The following is a 27193-nucleotide window of genomic DNA, read 5'->3' as shown; positions in this document are numbered from 1 at the left end:
AGATACAAACTTCCTGTATACATACACACGACCCATAAAATTTATTTTCTTTTTGCAATTACTCTGTGTCGTGTCTTTAAAGAGTGTCCGTAATATACAAGCGATCAATGTTTCTATATTTTGTAAAGTAAAACTAATATTGTACAACTTTGGAGGAATGTTGTGATGGCATAGCACCAACTTCACTATGAATCAATTAGTCAAACTGCAATGGCACTTTACAAATTAAATAATGTATCTATTATATATATAAAATATATATATATATATATATACACAATATATATTATATATATATTATGTATATATATATATATATATATAATTTTTTTTCTTCATGTAAAACCTACCCAATAACGTAGTAACAATAACAACAACGGTGGATCGAGCTCTTTAATTCATCCACTTGCGGCAGTTAGGCGCGCCACATGCGCATGCTATCTTGTGCTGGTCATCTTCAATGTCAAATTTGTAATCGTATGCCAGCTGCAACGAATAAAATGTTATATAAGTGTGTGTGTGTGTGTATTTTTTTTTTTTTTTTCTTCTTAACGCCAATTATGACTCAACGAATAGAAAATACGCACCTCCTCGCCACGTGAGATTCTTCGTTTCGCAAAAATTATGATTCTAAGATCACGTTCAACCTCGACTATTTCAGCGACACAATTCGGGTTGCAAGAGTGATTGATGTACCTAGCGAGACCTCCAGACAACGTTGCATCGACTACCCTTTCCTCGTCCAAGCGAAACATATAAATACCACGATTCTGTAACAAACATATTTCTAAAGTTTCCTTCTGCCCAATTCTTAATTCTTGTTCCTTCAAAAGGTATATATACATGTATATCATACACTTTGCGTCGCGTGTAACACTGCTTTCTGACTTAAGGTTATCCGTGCAATGCAATACACAACGATAAGTTGGATGGAAAAACTTACCCTCGCTTCATACTGCTTCTCCCTAGTCTCAGCCAATTCAGTACGAATGATCTCCCCGATGTACTCAATGACCATTGTGTGTTTCTCCAGATCGCGCGCAGCGTACAGTCCCAAGCCTTGTATTTTTGATCGTGCCAGGTACACGTTGTTCCGCCACTCTTGCTTCATCTTTTTGTACTGAGAACTCTTTGAATGGACAAATTGCTTGGAATAGGGACACGCCACTTCGCCTGCGACCGTCGCGGTTGGAACGAATGCTGCTCTGGCCGAGGAGCCTGTACGCTGCGTGTGCGGCCTCTTCCAAGGTAATTGATTGCGAAGACGAGCCTCCGTTCTCGCGCTGCCGGTAGGATTGATCGCTAACGGTAATTCTAACAAGGGATTTCGACCGTATTTAAATCTGTAATCGGTCAGTGTTTCGATGCCTGGAAGACTTTCGAGGACGCGAACGACCGCCGGCTCGGTAAGTCCAAATAGATCCTCGCCGGAAACGTAACGCGGAAATAGCTGGACACTGTGCGTCGATCTTCGTAGCTCGGCGAGAGGCTCGAGGATTCTGCTCCAAACAGCGCGGGGAGTAGCATCTCGCAGTTCAACGTCCTCTTGCAAGGGTTCTTGGACCAGGACGCGGAATTCGGGCCGACCGGAGACGTCGTGGATAGAACAGACATAGCGGCAGCGTTTGTTCGGTCGTCTCATGCTCCAATAAAATCTGACGATCTTGTATCCGACGGGGTATATGTAATTAGGTGTATGGAAGTTGGCGAGTTGATGTGGAAGCAGCTGTCCGACGCTTAAAAATATCAGGCTCCCGACTCTCAGCAGGTGATTGTGTTCCGAGTGATGCATCACAGCTGCGACTTGTCTATTTTCGTCACGGTTCACGTACACTCTTCTATAGACGGAAAGCGTGGTCAGTTCGTTATCCTTTTCGTTCTTTTGCACGTGCTGAGAGCAGTAGGTACTCTGAAAAAAAAAAAAAAAAATGATATCGATATGTCGATCGATTCTATATACCTTGGTTAACGTTCGTACTACTGGTTTATGTGCTGTCGTTTAAGTTTGAGAGTGTTACCTTATTCTTATAAAAAACACAGCCATCTTTAACAGCGCAGCCAAGGTGGTACACGTTGGTGCAGCGCATTTTAAAACATTTCACGGTAGCTCCCGGTTTCTCACAGACAATACAGTTTAATACAAGACTATGTTGCAAAGCGGTATCGAGATTCATCAAGGCACCATTTACAGTTTCATACACATTTTCCGACCAAAGGGCGCAGTTTAAATGCACCCATTTGTCGACGTCAAAATTAAGCAGTCTAGCGGGACCATCGGCTGTACCATCACCTTGACTGTGACAAAACATGCATCGTCGACTGTCTTCCGCTTTGGCAGGCACTACAGTTACCCCCATTCGGAAAAGCATCTAGAAGGAAGAGCGAAATTTTATATCTTTTATCTTAAACCAACGCCAAAGTGGTGTAATTTAAATTTTTAATATCTCTGTACCTCTGTAATTTCTTTGTCGGTTGGTTTTTTGTACTTCGTCGAAGGTTGCATCAAGCCAACAGACCACGTTTTGTATCGCAGACCTTTCCATATTTTTGCAGGTGGTGGTAGGTCAGTCGGCTCAATGACAGACTCATCCATAGCCGAATGTTTCTTTGGCCGTTTGTCTTCTGCGATTTCTTCTTTCGTCTCGAGAGTATCTTGCTCTTCCTTTTCCATTTTTATCTTAATTTCGGTCTCCTTCTCCGTCTGATCGACTTCCATATTTTCAACATGATCGATCGGCTGTTTCACTATGTATTTCTTTCCTTTCTTGAAGTCGTCATCCAATACCTTAGTATCTACTTTATGACATAAATGGTCTACTATCGTTGCAGCCTAACGAAAAACACGTACATTAGAGATCGTTTTTGATCATAAAACTCGAAGTATCCTTTATCGTAATGGTCTAATGCACACGAGATTGCTACCTTATCTTGAGTGTTTGAAGGTGTTCTATGCATAAGAGCGAATTGCATGTAACAGGCTGCCGAACAGAAACACAATTCATCACCGGGTTCAGCCTCTTCCTTACTTAAAAATGGTAAATCAGATACTTTTTTCCTTATTAAGCTATTCAATATCACAACATCGCAGTGACGACAGAATTTGGCGGCGCCGTTCAAAATACTTTGTATATCAATTGGAGCTGAAAATTTGCGTGTACATTATGACATTTTTTTTTATTTGCTTGATAATAGAGCAGATGAATAAATAAATAAAAACCTTTGTTAATAATTTGTATTGCATTAAAATACACACCTCCCTCTTTACCATCTTTTCCCTTGATTCTATAAAGACCTAATTTTTGACTAGGAGGAGTAGTAGTACGTTCTACTATCTGGTAACCAGTGGGAGGAGCTATATTTAAGATATTAGCCAAATCTTTAAGTACTCCCATTATGTCGTCAGCAGCCTGACTATTTAACGTTAATGTGACTGTTACGTTTCCATCTCTCAAAGGTATCGGAGGTGACTTTCCAAGCCTGTACACATTACTCGTATCAGCAAAGATATTCTCAAACGAATATAATCCATTTACGAATATGTGAAATAATTTGTTATTATTTGTTACGCACCGTGGTATTCCTAAATTCTCTTTATCCTGTTTGGCGATGTCTTTACCGATGTACGTCGGCTTCAACCTAATTGGTATCGGTGAAATTAAAGGTATCACAGGTGACACTCGTTTCAGCCAATCTGATTCCTCATCCGATTCTTCCTCGATCAATCTCAAACCTGGGAATCGATGTATGAATTCCGGAATGACACATTCGGGCGAAGATGAACTGACTATTGTATCGGGGGAATCGACATCACGATTCATTGACAACGAATTTTCCTTCTTATCGTCGGCTAAAAGTTCAATATCATTAGTTTCTTTTATGCAAAAGCAAATTATATTATAGAGATTAAAGAAAGAATGGGCTTGGTTCTAGGCTAATAATAAATATTTGTTTCATTAGCCAATAGTTGTAGCCATTCAATTCTGAAATAACTATATTCAAAGTATGTTTAAAGTGGATAAAAAGGTTGAAAAAACAATTTAGGCAACGTAATGCAATTGTAGCAATTAAAAAAATTTGTAAAATACAAAAAGTATATATGATAGAAAAATATATGTTGAATGAATGAGGACATATTGATTAGATAAGATATCATTAGATAAGATCTATTTTAATATCTAATTCAAGATATTTAATACCAAAAGACTTTCCAAGACCATACTTTTCTTTCACTTTGACACAAATGCTTACAATCATCTAATTTAAGAGGTGGAAATTCTTGATCGTAAAATCCTCTTTGAGTAGAAGCAGGCTGTTGAGGTGGTAGGGGCTCCAATTCACCGAATGGTTGAGTGTTGTAATGATCAGATACACCCGGCAATGTAGCAGAACCGTATGAACCAACTAAGTCTCCTGTCCTGGTGTTGTAATCTTTCTGACTGCCGATTTTCGTCAGGTCTCCCGAGCCAAAGATAGGACAAACGCCGTAATTTTTGCCTAGAAGTGGTTCCAATACTGCCATTGGCTGAAGTTGCCGCAATTGTGCCATTAAATTGTCAATAAACGTGTCATAATCCTCATCTAATCGGGACACTTTCCTAGCACGCTTTTTCTGAGGTGCTGCCGTCGCATCTTTCCCTTGGCTTTGCTTCCTCTTCTGTTGGTATTGTCGCCTTTTCAACTTCTTGAGATCTGCGAGATTACATTACATGTTAAGTATAAATATAAAATATTTTTACATCAAGATAAAAACAAATGATGGAATATTCCATTTACAATATCAATTGTATTTTTCATAAAAACTTAACTACACGTGTGTAATTTAATACATGTAAAAATATCTTCTTTAAATTGAAAATTGTCAAATTTAAATAATTTGATTTTATTTGTCAGGTTTAAATTTAACGAGGGAGTATTTAAAATTTATTTAAGCAGAAATGTTTCAATATTAAATTTATATCAAGCTTGAAATCTTCAATTACTTGTACATGGGATATAGCGAGATCATATTTATCAATTAATCAAGCAAATACGCTGGTGCTCGATCTTGTCAGAATTTGTTGTTTTTTTAATATTTCTGGTTACCTTTCCTCTGGTACCTTATTAGTAGTAACCACAAGTAATCAACTATTTTCAAACGGGCCGTTCGTCATTAGTTCTACATATTAACCGTATAAGTGTTAACATTTATTTGTTTACAAGGTGGCAAGCTTCATCCATTGATAATGAGACTGTATACTTGATCAAGAAATGAAACTTTTATTTTAATAACTAACTTGTTTTCACTCTAAAATAATTGATTACTTATAGGTGTCTCTACGTTATATTATACGTCCTATATAGCAAATGCATTATATTATTCTTCTATTGCCTCCTATTGCACAATAAATACTGTATTTAGTATAATTACTAAAATTAGTAGAAATTGACCTACATTTAAATACAAAGCTTTAAATGATATTTAAATTATATATATAAAATTACTATTATTATTATTATTATTATTATTATTATTATTATTATTATATCAATGTACCAACTTAACGTTTCAACTTATGATCTCACTATATCTCTTCCACATAAAGAACATAATATATTTTGCATACCAGTTTTGTCGTCAATCGATCCATCAATGAGCTCCTCTTTGGCAGTAAGAAAGTCTTTGGTATCGGTTAATTGGGTAGGTGTACCGCTACATAGAACGTCATCAAGAACTTCCTTTTTGACTTCCACTAAAGGCACTGTGTGTTGTGCATTTGCACCCTGTGACGCCTGGGCTTGGTGGCCCACAGTGTGAGACACCGTATGAGGCACTGTTGGCGGAATTGTGTTTACGTGTGGGGGTTGTTGCTGGGTTGAGACAATAGGTTTCGGGGTAACTGCTATCTGAGGTTGAGTCTGTGCTTGTGTCTGTTGTGGTTGCTGCACGCTCGTGACGGTCGTCAATGGTTGCTGTGTTGTTTGAACAGTACTCGATACTTGCGTCGTGGATTGGACACTCTTGCCAGCTACTGTTGTAATCACCGGTTTCGTTTGTGGCACCACTCGTGACACAGTTATTGGAGTCGATACAATGCATTGCTGCTGCGCTGGAACGGTGCTATTAACAACAGTCTCGCTCGTTGGCTTAGACGATGGCTGTGTGATGGTGCTAGGTGGTTCTTGCTTTACGGAGGTTGTCGTTTCCGAGATCTTCGTCGTAAGCGATGGTGGTAATTGCTTGGTCACCGTCACCGTTGGTTGTTGATTCGTCTGGGTTAATACAGGGGTGGTCGTCGTCTTCGTTGACTGGGTAGTTATCTGTTGCTTTGGAAATGGGTCAGACATACGTTGCTGAGATATGACTGGTGCAGAAGTTGTTAATGGTGGAGGTGGTTTCGGTGGCTCTTCTTTGGTCGGTGGACTTTGCACTTTCAAAGGTGTAACCGACTGCGACAAAAACGACGTCTCCCTGTTCAGAACTTGTTTGTTGCTGGTGGTCTTAGGTGCTGGCACCTCGTTCAACAAAGGTGGTAAAACGGAGAACGGAGTTGGCGGTACTGGCCTCGCCAACTGCGCCTCCAACGATGGCACCAGTGGCAAGCTGGGGCCTTGTGAAGAACCAGAGCATAAAGTCGTCGTTGCACACGCGGTGTTCTGTAGCAGTTGCTTCAACAATACATTCTGAGATTCCTCTATTCTGTGAGAACCAGCCGAGCTTTTGTTTATCTCCAATTCGGATCTAGTGGTTGACGGTTTTTCAAGAGCCGGCTGCGGTTTGCAATTGGATTCTTCTGATTCCTTTTTCGACGGTGTACTCTGCGCCAGTCTCTCAAGATCAGCACTCTTAGTATCTACAGGTAAATGGCTGGTTGTTTTATACTGACCTTGGCCAGAAATGAGCTGAGAATGCAAGAGTGTCGGTGTTTGAGACAAGGTAGATTGCAGTATACTGGTGGTGACGTTAATGCTATTGGTGCTTGCAGTGACTATAGGAGGTACGATGGTTCTGACGCACTGCATAGATGTTGTGACCGTCGTCGACGTTGCGTTCACAACCACGCGAGAAGGCGCCGAAGAGCAGCCTGAACTTACTTGCAAGATCGCTTGAAGGCTCTGCGTGCGTTGTACAGACGTCGCCATTACCGAGCTTAGTAAATTACCTGCTTGCGTGGGGACTGTATTCGTTCGATGACCAGCGATAGAAGATTTCGCCGAATTTGTGCCAGCCAGCATTGCGTTTAGCATTGCGTTTGACGTAATCGAAATACCTGAATTGGTCAGCGGCCTGGGGGTGATCACAGATGATGTTTGTAGCGATAGATTATTACTGGCTTGCGACTGTACTCCGCTGGATGTGACACGTAAAAATGGTTCGGAGAGGGTAACCTTAGACAAAGTAGAAACAACGCTTACTGTAGAATTTGTACTTTCCTTTGTATGCGGGGTATAACTGGTCGTTGTGGTATCTAGTTCAGATTTGCTCGTGATCGTAGAATGAGACGTGGCCATAGAGGTCTGCAACCGCACGTTCGTGCTACTGTGAAGATTATTTACAGAGTTTGGCGAGGATGTGCTGGTCGTAGATAGTATCCCTACTTTTGGCCCTGAGATCGCTGAGGATACCATTGTCACGATGGCGGTTTGATTTACGGTTGTACAATTCTGTGAATGATTTGTCTGTAGAGAAGAGAGCAATGTTCTTAACTGATGCGACACATTGGCGACATTCGACGTCAGCTCTGTAGGTTTTGACAAAGGAGAGAGATGAGGCACTGTCGTTGTGCATTTTTGCAATTGCGCGACTGTACTCACTACTAAAGGAGCACTCTGATGTGGGGGCGAGCTCTTCTTAGGGGCAGGTTCGACAGGTGGCGGACTGGTTTTCTGTACTTTTGGTCCTTTGTTCTCGTTAGATAAAACACTAGGTTCGTTATCTGATTGTTCTTGTTCTAGATCCATTAAAGAGTCTTGAAGAATGTTTAGAGGTAAGGTGTCTAAAGGTGTTGGCAATTCGTACATCATGCTCGATTTTCTAGATCTGTCCTCTTGAAGTATTTCGCTGTTAGCCATTTCTGGCTTAGAAGATATGATGTTATGTAACATGTCCAATATATCATCAGATGATTCTTCCATTATGTTCTTTTCTTCGTTAAGGCAATGCTGTGCATAAGGTTTACTGGTTTCAGTTTCAGTACATAGTTCGTTAGACTTTTTTTCTTTTTGAGGGACATTCAAATTAGTATTCTCTGTAATGCTGGTTTCAATTTCTTTTGGCTTTAGGTTCATTCTTTGAGCTTCAGAAGTTGCCACGCTTTCCTCCTTATTTTCATTCTCAACTGGCTCTGAATCGTTTTCTAAAATATTTACTAGCGATAAATCATCTGTAACTGGTGATATTCTTTTCAATGAAGAAGCAGCATCTGTTTTACTTTCTGTATGAGAATTCTCTCTACTTACGGCGTTTTCAGCAGGATTGTGAATAGCCTCAAGCATACTCTCCAATTCATCAGTGGTGTTCAAAGGATCATTTTTCTTATCATCAGCTGAAGTTAATTCTTGACTGCCAGTTACACTCGCAGCTATATTTACATTCATGGTATCCACAGTAGATTCTTTTGAATTTTTTATCGAATGATCGAGTTCGTCCTTCTCATTTTTCACTTTCGTACTTTTGTCTGAAATTTCCAATTGACTTTCTTTCGTCACAGTAACAGAGTTATTTCCATTTTCTTTTTTAGGAAGATCAGGTATAGACATTTTTGGTGTCGACAGCGTAACAGATGTTGGTTGCACGCTCAAAATTAATTTCGTGGGATTACTCAATGCCTCTCCTGTCGTACTTGCGGCAGTATTTTGCGCAAAACTGGTGAATTCATTTTGTACATTGCATACGGACGACACTGTTCTTTCCGCAGTTGTAACTTGAGGTCTAAGAATCTCCGTATTCGGTGAATTGATTTTCGACAAAACTTCTGGCTTTACCACGTTTTGCTGTGAACTGGCCACGATGTTTTCCAAAGCTGTCTGGCTAAGCTTGGCAGCAATTTTGGCATCCGCTACGATGCTCGCTATTGTCGATGGCAATTGTTTTTGATTGTTGAAAGAAGGAGACATCGTCTCTTTCGTCGTTATGCTCAGGGTTGTAAAAATTGGAGTCGATTTAATAGTTGCATCCGTAACTAGCAGAACATTGGTAGACGCAGCGATAGCATTTGTATTTTCGGCACTAATACTTATATTTGTAGAGATTGGAAAAGAAACTATAGATCTACATGCAGATGACACGCCAATATTTGCATGATGTATACTCGATGGTGGGATTTGATTGTAAAGGACTTTGTCGGAAAACACAAACGACGTGGGACTTCTAGTTGGTTTTGATTCTTTTTGAACTTTTGATTGTTCTTCAGCAGTACTCTCTACGATAGCATTATCTTTTGATACTTCGGAAACACTGGTGGTATCAGCTTTTTCTAATTCCTCCGGGCACGATTCTTTAGACAGATTATCCTCAGGCGATTTCGTACTAGGATCGATAATTACTACCTCGGATTCGCCAACAAAAGACACCATGAGATCTTGTTCGGGTGATTGATCCATGTAAGATCCAGGCGACGGATCTACGCGAAGTTCTTCCTGATCAGGCGATTCTGGCGTGTCCGTGACCGCTACCAATCTCTTCCCAGATTGCAAAGTTCTTACTATGTCAAGTCTCAGGCCTTTTTTATTCCTTGTATGAGAGGGTACCAGATCTTCATCACTCAATATTGGTTCATCCGTTTGAGATTCAGAATTTTCGATTTCTAATATTTGCACTAGGTCGTGTCCTTGACTGCCTTCGTTAACCAACGCGTGACAAAGAGAATCATTACTGTCTGCTGACAAGTCAACGACCATTCCAGGTTCAAAAAGCACATATTCCTCTTGCATATCACCTTCTAACGTTCCTGATATCACGTCCACGAGTTCAGAGTCTCCAAATTGATCAATAACAGTAATGTCATCGCTGTCTCGTTGAGCCGTTGAACTTAAAGTTACTTCTGTATTTACGATAGTTTTATCATCATCGTAATCAGTGGTGTCAGGTATCGACTCCATTTTGTTGCTTGGGCTACCCAACGTTAAAGGGCCATTGTCAGATAATGAAGTGGTCTGCTTGTTCTCCATATTTGTCGGTGGAGTTTGAGGCGGCGTGTGCGAATCATCGTCAAAGTCATTGTAATCTGCGCACACCAACGAATTAATTTTTGATTGCGGTATACCAGTTTTCCTGTGAACAACCACCGACGTATTCGGTTTCTCGTCCATATTTAAAAGATGCGATTCAGATGTTTTTCCTTTGCTACTCTCCGGCTTTGTAGACCACATAGGAGAACCACCTCTTAGCCCTAACTTGATATATCCAAATCGCCCAAAAGGCAATGGATTCAGTGGATTGTGCGGATTTCCTCCACCTCTATTTGTGTGATCCGTTGAAGACGACTGTTCCTGTTGAATTGGTTGCTGTTGGTGTTGATGCTGCTGCTGCTGTTGTTGTTGTTGTTGTTGTTGCTGCTGCTGCTGCTGCTGCTGCTGCAACTGTTGCTGTTGATCACTTGATACTGTATGGTTACTCGAAGTCTGAGTCGTGTAAGAGCCATGTGGCGTATGTGGCGTGTGTGGAGTATGTGGTGTTCTCGGTGTTCCTGGATTTTCTACACTCTGTGGTCGATCTGGCATCGCTGGACTATTCCCAGTAGATTGTCTCCTTTGCATTTGCATGGGTGAACCACCAACCATAGGACTGCGTGGCATAGGAGAGCTGGGTGGTTGAGACGTTGGAGGATGATGCGCGTTATTTAACTGATGTTGAAGCATCGGAGATGTTGATGGATGGTTACGCGACATCGGACTTGGTGGCTGATACTGCGATATCATTGGTGAATTAGGTGGATGTGGGTGAATTCTTGTGTTCATGGGACTAGGAGGTTGCGAAGTTTGACTCAGCTGCTGCTGCAGCATAGGTGAACCCATCGTTTGTTGGACCATGGGACTACGAGGCATGGGAGAACTCGGAGGTTGTCCATAATTCTGTTGCATTTGTTGATGAAGTTGAGGACTCGGAGAGTTAGCAGGTTGAGATACCATTGGAGAGCTTGGTGGTTTCTGCATCGTATGTTGTTGTTGTTGTTGTTGTTGTTGTTGTTGTTGTTGCTGCTGCTGCTGTTGCTGCATTTGTAGAAACTGCTGCCTCTGTTGTTGAGCCATTTGTTGCTGCTGCTGTTGCTGTTGCAATAACTGTTGTCTCTGTTGTGCCATCTGCAAGGTACGCTGAGTCATCGCGTTCTGCCCATCTTGGAGAATCGCAGTTGTCTCGTGTTGCTGTTGAATGATCTGTTGTCTCTGAAGCATTTGTTGATGCTGTTGATTCATTAAAGATTGTTGGTTAGGTTGCGGACTTCCAAGAGGAGAACGTTGTCCATATACGATTCCTCCTTGCAACTGCATCCTAGGTCTCTGCCCAGGTTCTCCTACGGCGGGTGGACGGACAAAGCGTTGAGTAAGTCCGTGAACTCTGACTCCTTGATCACCGATAATTTGTTGCGTATTTCGCGCATCAGGAGTAAAAGCACCTGGACTAGTTGCGAGTCTTCCACTAATAATCGCACGATGCTGCGGAGACGTCATCCGAGTTGCCGAAGGACCACATATTCCTGGCGATGGCATGGCGCCAGGACTGAAGGGGCTTTCTTCGTTTTGTGAATGTGGAGTACTAATTCTGGGAGATTGTTGCATATTATGTGGTGACATCGTCCCTGGATTTCCAGACTGTGGATTACCAGGACTGTGTTGTAACAAAGGTGTATTGGGACTATGCTGAATGATAGGAGTTGCCGGTGAATGCTGTATCATGTTCGCTGGGACATTTCCAGGGCCCGGACTTTGAGAAACAAGCGCGGCAGGGCTGTGCATTGGTGAATGTTGGGAAGGCGACATCAACGGTGAACATGGTTCACTTGTTTGTTGAGGCTGTCTCTGTTGCTGTTTACTGTGATATTCTTGTATCAGCATGCCATGCTGACGAGTCTGTTTACGACTTGCATCTAGATGTTTTTGCAATATTGCTTGCTCGCTGGAAATGCGTTGTAGCTCCGCCGCGTCGTTCTCTGCCAATTCGTTCCCAGATTTTCGCAGTTGTCGTTGTTTGCTATTGAGAGACTGTAAAATCGGGATCATTTAACTGTAGCAAGCCTATATCGTACAGAGCGTTACAAAAACGAAAACGCAGCAACATAAAAACATTCTATCCTTACTTTTCGTATTTTACGCAGCTTTTGTACCTCAGTTTCGTAATACTTCAACTGCTGTGTCAACACTTGATGCTGATGGTTCAGCCATTGCTCGTACTGCAGTTGTATTTGGCGGTCCTGTTCGTTCACGATATTCTCCGGTGGTGTGGGCGGCGCAGGAATCTGAGAGATATTGAATGTAGCAACCCTTGCTGTAACAAAGAAATTTTACAATCATAACTATATTTTGTATTTTTGTGCTTTTATGAGAAACTGAAGATTGTAAAAATGCACATAATGTACATTATGCGCAAAGAGAAAAAATAAAAATATTATTATATAAAATGATACAATGTAGTAAATAAAATAAATTTCTATTTAGATTCTATGTATTTAGATATATTTATAAAAATTACAAAAACTTGCAGTCTAATCATAAATTGTTATTTAAATAGCAAAAAATGATACTAACGTTCCGGTGGTGTTTGAGTTGCAATTGGCTGTCTAGGCACTTGAGCTGCTAGTTTCGTCGCATCCGGTACTGCTTGCTGCCAACTGGTACCTGGAGCGGATGGTGGACTTGATGTACTAGGTGGCCTAATTACAGGAACTCCTCCAGGTACTGATGTAATTCCTTGTGGAGGAGAAGCAAGGGGTGCAGAACTTAAAACATCTGCTTTAAATTGTTCAAACTCACTGTCACTTAGAAGGGGTCCTCCAGAAGTTGTATTGTCGTTTTGCTGTTGCTGCTGCTGCTGTTGTTGTTGTTGTTGTTGTTGTTGCTGCTGCTGTTGTTTCTCTTGTTCTCGCTTTTCTTGTTCCAACAACTCCTCCAACAGTAATGGTTGTTCCTGTGAACACCACTACTGACAGCTTATCGAGTCTCCAAATAGTCAATGAAATATTATGGAAATATGTATGTCTTTTGGTGAATTAAAACAGTGATATATAATTAGATAAATACTAAATTCGTATGTCATATTATATATATATATATATATATATATATATATACACATATAGATATATATATAGTGAGCAATTACATACTAAAACGAGACACATTCATTATTCCAAAAAATTAAAAAAGAAATACACACATGCAAATATTTTATTCCTACAGCAATTATTAAAATAAATGATATATATATATATATATATATATATATATATATATAATAAACATAAATAAACATAAAATTATAATTATAATAAAGCAAAATACATATAATTTGATGAAGCTTAGTGTTTTGCTATTCAAAACATACATGCACACATAAAAATGCAATATACTTCATTAATAGTGTATACTCAATATGCAAGAACTGTTGGATGAAATTCCTTAATCTCTATTTTCTAACTACAAATTATAAACTACTATTTTTATAACATTTATTATTTTATTTATAGGGTTTCATTTATGGTTACTATCATCAATTGTATGCTACAACACGCAGATCACATTTCTGGCGTATTTTTCTCTCTGATCAAATTTATTAAGTAATTTTTAATAAAAACAATATATAAAGTGGTAAATAAAAATGGTGCAAAAATATTAAAAATAATCTAGATGACAGAATCTTTAAATCTTGGTATCGTTGCAGGTGATACATTGTGCTGAATGTTGAAAAGTCCCCAAGTCTTGCTCACCTGCAGAAGCAAGGGTCTTCGGTGAGGGTGAGGTGTCATTGCGGGCGTACCAGTATGTACCACAGGGGCCATTGGTGGACCTGCCACCGGTACTGGGTGCCCTATATGGACTGGGGGCCGCGTCATACCCCGCCCACCTGGGCACAGCCCCATCTAGACATGCACCAACACCAATGCATTGCAAACACCCAGGCGAAAACACCATTTTACCAGCCAATACTTTTATATTAAATAAATTACTTGCCTACATCCTACGTTCATAACAAATTCGAGATCTCCTGCTCTCATTCGTTATTTAACAAAACTGAATACTTCATATTACACAATTACATTGAAATTCAAAATGCTACAAAATTACAGATTCAACAATGATTATTTGACATTTAAAGTACAACATCCGCGGGTATATATTAAGAAACGTTTGACAATGAAATGTATCGTGTATATAAATCAAGAAGAGAATTTATATGTAAAAAAATTAAAATTGTATCATTTCATTTTCTTATCGTGAAAGTAAAAAACATCTTTAATGATACGTGTTATGTTTTCGATGAAGCGATCACTGCTTATCAAATTGCAAAATATTTAGTATTCTCGTGGTTAGAAGAAAGTGTTATTAGATATAATTGCATAAAAAATACTCAAGATTAAAGCGATGCAAAAACATTAGAACATCGAGAATATATGTAAAATGTACAAACCTGTATAGGTCCGGGATAAGGGGGCGGTGGTCCAGGATATGGAGGCGGAGGTGGTGGCGGCGGTGGTGCAAGAGGCATACGTGGGCCGATCATATGATTCACCGCAACCACTCTGCCAGCCACATTCGGTACACTTGCTACTCTCATACTGAGGCGCTGCTGTTGTGATACTGCAATGACAAAATGACATCAGTTGTATTAAAGATAAGTTTCTTAAAATTTTGTATAACTGCGTAATTATATATTTTAAAAGCACGTGTACCTTGAATATGTGTTTGCGGTATTCTCTGAGGATGTCCAGGGAATGTGGACGGATAACTGACCGTAACGGTATTAGTTGATGTAACAACACCAACTGCTCCATCAGGCGAAAGCAAGCGAGTCCCTGGAGGCATAGGCCGGCCCATTGCCGCGGCTTGCTGCACGTGCTGATGCATTTGTTGTTGTACAACAACAGCTTGAGCATGTGATTGAGGCATAATCGTAGATGGTTGCTGTGATGTTTGTGATGTTGCGGTAATAGGTGTTACTGTTTGTGCTTGTGTTGGGACATTAGACGTCTCTGTCGGCGTTTGTACAGTAGTTGTCGTACACGTGTCGCTTATGTCAGTATGCACTGCACTCGTTGCGCCTAATTCTGTCGACTTTCGCTCCTCGTCCTTAACTTCCTTCTTTTGTTTTTCGTCCTTCGTCTCTACCTCAACTTGCTCTAAATCTAAATCAAGTATATTTGTTTTCTCACCACCGGTTATGTTGTCTAATTCTGGATCTGCGTATTCCAAAATATTAAAATCTGCTCCCATTTCAGCTACAACGAGACAAAGTATTTGAGTTTATATTTATATTTGTACTCTGCGCGTTATACAATTAGAAAAATATGATCAGTTAAAGATTAGACACTTTATTTACCAAGCAGTTCATCGTCGTCATCGCCTAAGTCTCCTAATATTGCACTCACGCCCTCGACCTCAACCATCGGTGCTCCCTCTTGTTCTAATTTTTCAAGCTCTGCGGTGACGTTATCAGGAATTTCTGATGGTTCAGAAGGACTAACGGTGGCCTCACTAACTGTTGTTGGTATCAAGGGTGCTCTTATACCAACCCCTTGCTGACCTAACATTCTAATTCCCTGATTTAAATTATCTTGAGGCGTTCGCACTATTCGTTGCGTTATGTTTTGCCCTTGATTGGGATCTGCAAATAAGATATTTATTATAAAAAATAATAATCTGTATAAGAAAAATATAGAACGTATATTCACCTGGAAATCTTTGTTGTTGTAAAACATCATAAGGTTCTGTAATAGTGTTTCTCGCAGCTGGCACTCGTGTTTGCAAAGTTTGATTTCCCTGAAAATGCTGTTGAGGTATAGTCGCAGCTACTTGCGGTCTTTGCAGGAGCATTCTAGTTCGTGGATCTATATTTTGTATCCTAGCATCTATATTTCCTGCTACAGGATGTCTCGAATTTATTCCTAAGTACAAGTCAAATAGTATCAATAAAATAGGACATATTAAATATATTCTTTAAACATATAATAATAAGAAAAAATAAAGAACGGAAAATTTTACCAATTTGATTTCTTATCAAAACATTTGATTGTATAGGCATCCTAGGTCTGACAATACCAGGTGGTAGAGGATGTCTGAAAGTGCCTTCACTAGTACTACTTGCCGCTTGAGAATGTTGTGGAAGTTGTACATGACCCGTATCAAATTGTTGTTGATTGTTCTCTGTATTATTTGGACCATCTACAAATTAATACATGCAATACAATAAGTACATACAACTTATATTTTAATAAAAATATTTTAATCTTCATTATATTATTGATACCTTGATTCCATGTAGTGCTAACAGGTTCTATCTTTTTATTAAACTGTTGTCTCTGCAACAAATCTCGTAACTGCCTGTTTACTTCTGGTTGTTGATTGAACACTTCAGGCTGTTGCGAATCTTGCCGAGATTCAGGTCTCGGCGAAGAATAATTTGAAGCGGGAGAAGGAGTGGGAGGTTGGCTACTGTATGGATCAGGTGTACGAGATGGTGCATATACATGAGTAGAAGGACGAGTGGTAGGGGCATTAAACATAGGCCGTGGTGTACCTGGCGGTTGAGAAAAAACATCGCTTCTTGGCGATGTGGAATACGATGGTGTGCCACTAATTTGTGACCTAGATGTTTGTGAACCCTGGGAGTAAGCTTCGGTATTGTCAAAACGTTGAAAATGTTCCTGGGATTGCGATGAAGCTGGAGACTGTGGAAAATCATGAGGAGACTGTGGTGCTTGTGGAGAAAATGGAGAGGGCGGTTGTGTAAAATTATTTGGCATTCCTGGTCTAACCACAGTCCCAACTGGACGTGTCATGGTCGTGCAAGGTTGAGTGGGTAAACGTGGCATACCCTGATGAGGGCTTTGTGGTGCTAAGCCACGTGTAACTTTCACAGGAGGAGTCGCAAACGTATTACATGAACCGGGAGATGGTGAAGCTAATGGTCCCATATGATTTCCATCCTACAAAAGACATTTTGCAAATATTTACAAAAATATGTTACGATTTCTATTTATAGTCATGAATTAAAATTCTACCTGTGATGTGGAGACTTGTAATTGTGTTGTTAGTCCAGAAGTATTGTCAGCATTTATTTGATTCGTGTTATCTTCACTTATTTGTCTATGAACTCTATTGATAGCTATTGAAGAAATATTATAAAGTTAGAAGTAAATTCTAATATGTATTTCATTATATAAATACATGTATAATTGAATATTATATACCATGCACACGTTGTTCGTGAATAACTTGTTGCTGCATCTGTGCTTGTTGTTGACGTAATGCTTGTAGTTGTTTCCATTGACGTTCTTGTTCAGCTTCTCTACTGGAACGATCTCTATTGGAAAGTCTCTCCTGTTCCTGTTAAAAATAGTTTTATTAGATCTAAAGAATTAACTATAATAGAAGATCATTATATCCTTACAGCATTTATTGTTAAAATGCAATAATGTGATTTATTTAATTTTTTTATTTCAAAGTAATTCGATTATTAGATTAATAAAAATACTATGCAGAATATAATGATCGGTTTTTTTCTTTAAAGCAATATAAAATATACGATGAGGCAAACTGACAATCAGCCAAAGTGTACTTTTAAGTTTAACATTCAAATAAGGTAATGGCGTATTACTAAATTAATATAATTAGCAAAACTTTAATATTTCTGTATGTGCAACATAATTATGATAACCAGCCACCATCTAAAATAAATATTGTTCAATCAAAAATTTATATGAAAAATTCTTTATCACACAAAACACCCATAAACATTTATCTTAAATTAATTTATAGTAATTGTCATGCACCGAATCACTGAATATAAAAAAATGTTTTGTATATATTAAAAATACAAAATTAATTTTTTTGATGCATATTAAGTAAAATAAAAGAATCTGCTATATTTATAATAAAAATTATATAGAAACAAAATTTAAAATATAATTGATAATATTTTAAGTATACTGTTAGTAGCTAAAAATTTAATTAGTTATTAAATATCAATAAATAATGATAATTATATCATATAAAAACAGTAAATACAACAGCTTATACTACTAAAAATATAAGCGTCTGAAAATATAAAAAGCAACAGACGTTAGTCTAAAATTAATTATAATATTGTTGTATATGGGATATAACATACTACATTACAACAAATATCTACCAATAACTTATAATACAACTCATAAAAAGCAATATACTTATATGGATAAATAAGGAAGGAAAATATATTTGTATAATCTATATTTGTGAAATGATGAGGAATGAGGGAAAAAAGAAAATAATGTGCTACCAGTTGTCTTTAACATGCCATATAAGGTACTAAAGTATGCAAAATAAAATATTTACAGTATTACAATCTAACATAATAATATCTAATAAAAAATTTGTAATGAAAAAAAAATATATATATATATATATATATATATATATATATATAATGAAAAGTGTCTGATCAATCAAAACTAAATAATATTCAATAAATATAATACATCTTGATAAATGCAAAGACAGCATGAAATTGCACGTTTCATGAAACCAGTGTCCTAAAACACCATTTATCATATCAATAATTCATTAATGATATGAATATTCTGGAGGTTTTTAAGTGTTTCAGATCTTTGGTTTCGTAGAAATAACTAAAATGTCACTGTTGCATAACACAATAATAATTCTAATTCTGGTCTAAAATGGACAAGGGATACTAAATGTCGATCAGACACGTGGCACAAGGCAAGACACTAGAGGCACAGAATAGGTGGCTCACCATGGCCGGGGACTGTACAGGTACAGTGTGAATAATTGCAGTGGGTGGCGGATCGTAGTGCTCCTGGCTGAGGGAAGGAAGGGTGCGCATGATTTCAGATGGGGTGAGCACTCTAATCTGGTGGTCTACCGAGGATAATTGGCGAACAGGACCAACCCCCACCATAACGTTGGTAGTGGGGGATGCCTGAGAAATGCTCAGACTATTAGCAATAGTACTGGTACTGATCGTAATGTGAGCAGGTGTAGGACGTTGCTGGGATGGTGACGTTTGATGCTGCCCTTCACCGGCGCCCGTGTTGCAGTAAGAAGAAGCAGTTGCTGATGTGCAAGGCGTGGCTGGCGACTGAGCTACTCTAGCCTGGCTACCGGATATCTCTTGGTGCGCCAGGCTGTTAATGGAATTAATAGAATTCACAGAACTGGGCCTGGGTGAAGAAGAAGGGGTCGTGGATGTTGGAGAAGGACTCGGGGAAGAAGATGTTAGCTGCTTCGGCGGTCCCTGCACCGCACACACCTCCGCATGATGATTACTGCTAACTGTTGACACTGTCACTCCTGTTGTCGACACAGTCATTCCATTCTTTTCTTGTGTCTTTTCACTGCCCACTGAGGTCAAAAGTCCAATCTGCTTTTGGTTGGAGGCCATAGCTACTACTGGAGAAACTTGAGCTGATGTCATAGTTGTGACAGGTTTGGTGATGATGGTAGGTGCACTTGTTGCAGTGACTGGGGTCGTGCTTGGTATATCCTTGGATATCTGTCGGTTCAAGGGGTGCCTCGTTCACACACTTACATTATAGTATTTATGGTTTACATATTTCGAAAATACATCATACAAAGCCAATAGTGTAAAATTCAATTCTTCAAAGGATTCTAAGGAATTTCAAGGGACGCTATCGGGCAAAAGCTAGATTTAAAATTGTATTCCTAAGCATCTACGCTTCTAATGAAACATGATCTGACTGAAGATATGGATATTAGAAAAATGACGATTTAAATTTAGAATGTAAGTAAAGAATGTGTTTCGATATGCGTATAATTAGGTAATGTAATAATACTTATGATGATAATTAACATAGAGCTAATTAAGCAATCACATATTATGTCCAATATGAAAGAGTAAGTATACTTTAATGTAGTATGTAATAATTTAAGGAATATATAAATTAATATAGCTGTTTATGAATCTTTTATATTGTGATTGGTTATATGTTTACATTTATATATTATCAAGTCCCTTCTTTAAACAGATCATGTAAATGAAACCTCAATAGTTGTAAGTACAGGTATTGGACACAAAGGACAAGCTGTTAGTTTGACCTGTATGTTAGCACAAGACATCTTTCAAGATGATAATGGATACGTATCACATAAAGATTCACGATTTTCTAGCACTTAACTTATCATTATAAGTATTTTAGAAACAATTCCTACCTGTTGAGTCTTTTTCATACGAATTGCAGCTCTATTATCTCGTGCCAGCGTTAAATATGGAGCTTTCTTATCATTAGGCAATGCACGCCACTTCTTTAATATTTGTTTACATCTTTCTGACCAAGCTTTAATAATATAATCAAAAAAATTTTTAATTCGAATTTACATTATAAGTAAAATTATGTTAATTCATAATAACAATAATATATACCTGGATATTCTGTTTTCCATTCTGGATGGTTAATATTTGCATAAAGTACAGAAGATATAGTTGCTCCTGGACCTAAAGCTTCATCAGCTTCCATTTTAAGATTACTTCTTTGGTTGTATGAAATTGTAGTGCTACCTGCTGATGAGGTACCCTCATCATCAGGATTGACCCATGGACTCGGTGGTTCAGAGAAAGCTGGACTAAATTGTGGGCTACTATATGGTGAAAAATAAAAGCAAATAATTAAAATTTCCTTTATATATATAAGTATAAACGTACTTGCTATATTCAGAATGATATGGAGACGGCGGTGGAAAACTCATTGGAGAATTCAGATTAGATTGAACAGGAGGTAATGCACCAGGTACTTGAGGTCTTGGTATTGTTGGAGGCATTGTTGTTTGTATACCTACAATTATATTTAAATGCAATATAAAACATGTTCTTTAAATATAAATTAATTTACATAAATAATAAATATAAAAATCATTAATTTACCAGGATGTGGCGAAGGAGATACAAGTGGTGTGGTTGAAGGTGCAGGGTGTGGAGGTTGAGTTTGAACAGGGAAAACTGACGATTCTTGAGATTCTTGAGATTCATCAGTTAGAACGCCCTTGAATATTTCTTCAATATCTTTACTGTCCATGTTAGGTAGACCTAATGAAAATATAGATAATCATTATTAATTCATGTCATTATTTTATAATTTTAGAAACTTAAAATTAAAAAATAATAACTTGCCTGTATCTCGGACCATCGATTCCAAATTAAAATGTGGACTAAGAATATCTGTCAATTCATCTTTAGTTGTTCCAGGTGTGTCATCCAATTCATCTAACGCTTCGCTAGCTTTAGCTAAGTCTTCATCTGGTTCGTTCATTATAGTATTAACAAGATCGCTATCAAGTAAGTCACCTGAAATAGGTAAAATGTCACCTAATGCTTCAGTATCACTACCTTCGTCATCTACAATTTCTTCACGTTTTATGGGTGCTTCTGGAGGCGGTTTCTCTTCTTCTTTCTCTTGTTTAGCTTTGACTTGCTCCATTGCTTTCAACTCGTCTTGAGACAACTGAATGGTATCCGCATTGCCTGATACATTTCGCTCACTATCTGATTCACTGCTACTTTCCAATTCCTTGTCTTTGGTCGTATCCATAAGATCTTTACCAAAAAACGCCTCTTGCATGTAAAGAGGGAAACATTCAGAAAGTTTCGTTTTTGGCTTTCTTCTCTGTGGTTTCCTGCGTGGTTTATCATCGTTCATGCCAACCGTGGAATCTGATGGTTTTTCTGGATCTCCATCTTCCTCTTTATCTTTACGAGTGCCTCTTAGTCTAACGATAAAACCTCCGATGCCTAATTTTTGTAAATTACGCTGACGTTTCCGTCTTAAAATTGGTATACCGTTTTCAGTCGTATAAATACTAAAACCTTCTGGTGGTGGCTGATCACCACGTGGTGTCCATACCATGCCTTCTTTGAGTACCTCCGCAGGTTCATCCTTAACGTCTGTTAAATCCATTTTTCCTCCATTTTCTTCTAGAGAATTATCTAAACTTCCACCGGCAACTACAGATTCTATAGTAGCCATTATATCTGCTTCTTTGTCAATTAAAGGATGCATTTTTCTCCTTTTCTTTCTTGTCTGTTGATGTTCTGATGTTAATGACTTTATATGATTCATACCAGCTTCAGATAGATAAACACCGTCAACCAAGTATTGTTGAGGAGAAGGTTTGTAGAGTTCAGGACTGCGTGATGTAGGTGGCGGAGAGCGGGGATATTTATTTGGTTGTGGTTTAGGTTGATTACATAAAAGATGAGGCGGTGGAACATCTCTTGGACGACAAAGTATACAAATATAGCCTTCCTCGGCGCATTTCTCAGCTTCTGCTTCACTTTTAATCGAGTCACATGTGCAATGCAACCATCTCTCGCATTGAATGCATTGTATTATTAGATCTCCTTCATTATATGCTTCTTGACATGATATGCAGGCAGTATGAGATGCACAAGGGCCACACTGCGTATAATTTTTTTGCCAACTACTATTGAATCCTGGATCATTTGAACCACATGTTTGGCAATGTGCACACCATTTACACTTCCATGTACCATGTGGCACATAATCCAGTGGTGGATCCATACAGTAAATATGATAACTGATATCACAATCATCACACAAAATCAAACGACCCTCGTCATTTCTTTCACCACAACCTTCGCATACTGTACAATCAAGGCACCGCCAACCCTTTTGCAATATTACTTTAGTAACTTTGACATTAGCGCAATAAGGGTGATAGCATTGACCACATTGTGCACAAGCAATTAAACACCCCTCTTGGTCAGTGCCAATTGCACCACACATTACACAAATATCTTGGGTCAATACAAATTTATCTTTTGCAGAACATAATACAAGTCTATTTTCAATGCCTGGTTCATCTTCCTTTGAAAATGAATCTGACATTGGTCTCTGAAATAATTAATAAATGGTTAATCAACAATAACATTATAACATTTTTAAAAGAGAAACGTTTTAAGAGAATCATACCTGCAATCCTACACCAGGTACACCAAAAATACCCCTCATTTTTGCTTTGGGACCTCTTTTCCTTCCAAATTCTGTCATCTTTTGTCGCTTTTGATATCCAAGTTTACCAATTCCTTTTGGCCGCCCAATAATTCCACCGCCTAGTCCTAATCGCTTCTTTGCAATTTTAGATGCACAGAATGGTTTTCCTTTTCCAAGACCTATAGAATACAGTGCTTCCTCTGATCCTCCTTGATAATCAAATTCTGACGAATCTCCATCACCATACAGACTTTCTTGCGATACACTTAAACTCAAATCCCCACCATAATCATCAATATTATCTTTTCTTTTCACAAGTGCCATATTTTTGCAGTGTAAACAAACATATTCATAGTCAGGTTTAACGTCTTTACGATGTTGGTAAGTTAATGGATCAGCCTCAGGGTCACAGGTACCATGAACAAATTTTTTACATGCACTACATTGAACCATTTCTCTATACGCGGCAGCCCGATATGCCTTTCTACAAAGAGGACACGAAAAACCTTTGTTCCTTTGTTGGTAACACGAATCACATACAGTGTAATGGGAATGCCACCGTGATGAAAGACCAGCACCTGGTGTACGAGAACCACAGTCTGTACATACACGGCAGCACTTACACTTCCAACCATATTTAGGTATAGATGTAACAATTGGTCGTAAACAACCGGGATGATACGCTTTCTCACAACGTTCACACAACATTACTTTTGAAACATCTTCTGGTTGACGGCACACTTGACATACTCTGCAGGATACACATTGCCAACCAGCTCGTACACCAGGTAGTAATGCTAGACCAACACAACTACCGTGATAGTGTTGGCCGCAAATGGAACACATTACTAGGTTGGAAACATCTCCCATTCCACAGCAGTGCATACAAGTAACATCACCGTTTACTAGAAAACAGAATATATGAAAATATACATCTGCATAAATATTTTATACAAATACTATACATATTGTACACAAATTTTACTATTGCATAGCACTTACATAAAAGTGGAACTTGTCCTAAATGTTGACTACAAAAGAGAGACAAACTCTTTGTATCCTGAAAACAACTTGAGGCTGCAGCACATGGTAAATGAAAATAACGATTGCACGATGCCACCTATTTAATAAAAAAAAAAAAAAAGAAAAGTATATTATGATACGACGTAGAATTATTTATATTTGCACAAAAAAAGTTTTTAAAAAATGTATAAAAGGATAAACACCGACTTTGCAAGGAATTCCAGCTCCATAATGAGAACAATAAGCACAACGTCTCGATGAAGCTTGTACTATCGCTGGACTCAATAATTCCGTTGTTAATTCTTGGGTGTTGCTTGACCATACTGCACAAGACTGATGAACGTAATAGTGCCCAGTTGACTCAAATAACGTTCCTATTTCCGGTTCTTCCGAATATCCCACTATAGTTAACTCTTCCACTGGTTCCGAAAAATTTGTTAGACTAGTATTCCTATAAAAAATAATTTGATTATCATAACATAAAATAACTTTATAATAATTGGTTGCAACTCTTAAATACCTGCACTTAGCTAGACTCTTTTGCCTACGACAAGTCACAGCACCAGGACCAGCTGCACGCGGACTTTTGTCTCCGGTAGATATATCAACGAGATGATCAGTTGTTTCATCACGATTAGTTGACTTTTCAGGAGTGAAACCTTCAGGACAGGTAAATCTTAGCAACTCACCCTGACCTAATTGACTTCTTTCACCCAAATTACATAAAGCACATACTTTCCCTGGCCTAGAAAATTAAATAGCTATTATTTATAATTTCAATTACTCTAGAGATATAAAACATTAAATATTTTTACCATTGTTCTGGAAAATATGGTGGTTCTTCTGGTGCTGGCATGCATCTTTCAGTGTTAGATGTCTCTCCATCAGGAGTAACATCCTCACCAAGACGAAGAGGACTTGGGGATTCTGAATGTGTATCATCATCTTTGCTTTTAGTACGGCGCGGTATACCTCTTGCATATCCAAGACTAAAAAAAAATAAATAAATGTTATATAAAAAGTTATATTTATGGATGTTAACTAAAAAAAAAAAAAAAAAAAAATACAAACCCTTTCCCTCTAGTAGTCCCTCTTCCGAAAGGTCTACGAGTACCTCCACCACGTGTAATTCCAGGTGGACGTTCTTTTCTAGGTCTACCTGGACCCCGCCTAATATTCAGAGGTTTACCTCCAGGGAGTGGAAATTTCTGGTACCTTAAAGGATCATGAAAAGCTTCATCTGGGGTTACTGCAAGAGAAACAAACTTTTGTGCTTCCTCTGAAATGATATATAATTTTTACAATGACATTACATATTGAAATGTGATGTGATGTAAACCATTGGTAGCACAAATTTATTAAAATGTACTGAAAGCATATACTCACTGTTACCAGGAGTTGTTGGTGCATGGCCAAGTAAATGATCTGAATTTGCCGGTGATACAGGAATTCCTGTTGCTTCTTCATCTTCATCTTCACCATCAGAGGCTTCATCTAGTTCCATTTCTTCATCGCCCTCAAGACGCTCTTCATCATCCATGGCACCTCTACTAGACCTGTGTTGCTATGTAGTCCTGTATGTGTAAATGATAAATCAAAAGCTAATTATTCATGTTTTAAATATATATCTATATTATAATATGATATAAATATTTCCTTGAAAGTCTTTAAATTTTTTACATGTGTTGAACTATTGAATATATATTCGTAACAATTATATTATAGATAAATTTTATATATACACATGACAGTGATACAAAATAGGTAAAAGCATATATAAATTATATGTGTTATAAACATAATAATTATAATAATATTTTAAAAAATTTATCAGAAAAAACTGAAATACATAAATGTCACGTTACTTGTAACATACAGACTATCTTTGACCTTGACTACATTGCAACTTTAAACTATATATTTTAAAATAAAGTGTCACATTTAAACACATTGAAATTCACGAATTAAATGTAAAATATGCAGTTACATGACAGAAAATGAACTTGCAAATAAATACATCCTCCTGAACATAACAAACAAACCTCTAAATTATTCAAAACTAACACCAAATAAATCGCGATCTTTCGATTAATAACCGATTACAATTGAAATCATTTTTACAAATGTTTTCACTATAAATGTCTGGTGTTTTGGTAAAAAGGTATATATTACACGAATAAGTCTTGAGCACAAACCACGTAACATTCATCGGAACGATTAGTCAAACTGCCGTCCAATTTTTGTTCATCGAAACTCTAGAAAAGCAATTTATAAATGAAAACTTTCATGTTTCGTTACAATTGTTACCGATAATCCGTGCACGAGTAATGTGCAAAACACATCAATCATTTTTCTTACGTGTCAATGGTTATTCCTATGGTCGTATCATAAATTACAACTATAGTAACATATATTTTTTCCGTAGAAAAATATCTGTCTCGTTTAAAACTGTATTTCACTGTTAATAAAAACATTGGTTCGTGTTTGGCTCGAACTCACATAGTTTTTAATCTCTTTATAGTATGGACCTCAGTCAGCTACAGCAGGATGGCGTGCCGCTCGACAATCGGCGATCATTCCACAGTGGGGAAAACCGAGGCACTATAATCACCGAAAAACGCCACTTTTCATCACCAAAAATCACGAACTCTTCTTGTCACTATCAGCGGTATCATCACAAACAAAACCTCGTTTTAGTGTCGGTTTCCCGCGTGCACACTTAACTTAGGCTAAATAAGGCAGGGGAGAATTTTGTTGGCACGGCCTTTACGGCGACAGTACGCCATTGCTATGTCAGAGTTTGCAGGCTATAAACATACCCGGGCCGCCCGTAACCACGCCGGATCACGTACCTTCCAGTTACTGTTGTCTCCTTAGCAGTTTCATGGCGGCTTTGCACGCGGAATTATCGGGATCCTCGTCAAAATTCGCACGGCTCATCCAAGTAAACATCTTGTAGTAACAGAAAAAAATGTCATAAGCTGCTTGAACGGAAGAGTACGCAACTGACGAAGCGC

General features: G+C 38.2%; 1 protein-coding gene across 17 annotated transcripts; it reads right to left on the bottom strand.

The window, feature by feature from the left end:
- Window positions 1-95: 95 nt before the first annotated feature.
- On the bottom strand, window positions 96-27193 carry LOC122535534 (histone-lysine N-methyltransferase 2C-like). 17 transcript variants are annotated; one of them, XM_043667147.1, is made up of 36 exons: window positions 26676-27193; window positions 25563-25750; window positions 25248-25455; window positions 24992-25165; window positions 24697-24921; window positions 24384-24627; window positions 24156-24273; window positions 23133-24058; window positions 21314-23054; window positions 21068-21229; window positions 20849-20978; window positions 20570-20784; window positions 20359-20483; window positions 18923-19681; window positions 17379-17514; window positions 17190-17293; window positions 16436-17114; window positions 16171-16350; window positions 15861-16073; window positions 15509-15793; window positions 14862-15407; window positions 14600-14769; window positions 13899-14051; window positions 12721-13111; window positions 12273-12460; window positions 5604-12177; window positions 4249-4689; window positions 3571-3847; window positions 3218-3477; window positions 2923-3140; window positions 2453-2830; window positions 2019-2369; window positions 944-1909; window positions 588-770; window positions 351-486; window positions 96-205 (listed from the first exon to the last, which is right to left on the bottom strand). In XM_043667147.1, exons 2-35 carry the CDS (start codon window positions 25714-25716, stop codon window positions 394-396), a joined length of 17967 nt encoding a protein of 5988 aa, XP_043523082.1. In that variant the 5' UTR covers window positions 25717-25750; window positions 26676-27193; the 3' UTR covers window positions 96-205; window positions 351-393. The 17 variants fall into 17 exon arrangements, with proteins under 17 accessions (XP_043523082.1, XP_043523095.1, XP_043523087.1 ...); XM_043667152.1 differs by lacking the exon at window positions 96-205 and having other exon boundaries at window positions 280-486; window positions 5604-10498; window positions 10544-12177; window positions 19439-19681; XM_043667151.1 differs by lacking the exon at window positions 96-205 and having other exon boundaries at window positions 280-486; window positions 5604-10509; window positions 10555-12177; window positions 19439-19681.

The sequence above is a fragment of the Frieseomelitta varia genome, unplaced genomic scaffold, assembly GCF_011392965.1.
Source record: "Frieseomelitta varia isolate USP_RPSP 00005682 unplaced genomic scaffold, Fvar_1.2 scaffold_735, whole genome shotgun sequence".
Classification (NCBI taxonomy): Eukaryota; Metazoa; Arthropoda; class Insecta; order Hymenoptera; family Apidae; genus Frieseomelitta; species Frieseomelitta varia.
The sequence above is the reverse complement of the archived record's forward strand: the minus strand, read 5'-3'. Positions and strand labels throughout refer to the sequence as shown.

Excerpts from the sequence above, each read along its gene's own strand:
- LOC122535534 (XM_043667147.1), bottom strand. The coding sequence starts at position 25,716 with ATGGATGATGAAGAGCGTCTTGAGGGCGATGAAGAAATGGAACTAGAT. Across the intron at positions 23,055-23,132 it reads TACCTGGTGTAGGATTGCAG|AGACCAATGTCAGATTCATT; the intron begins GTATGATTCTCT and ends TAATTATTTCAG. Across the intron at positions 12,178-12,272 it reads AGCTGCGTAAAATACGAAAA|TCTCTCAATAGCAAACAACG; the intron begins GTAAGGATAGAA and ends CCGATTTTACAG.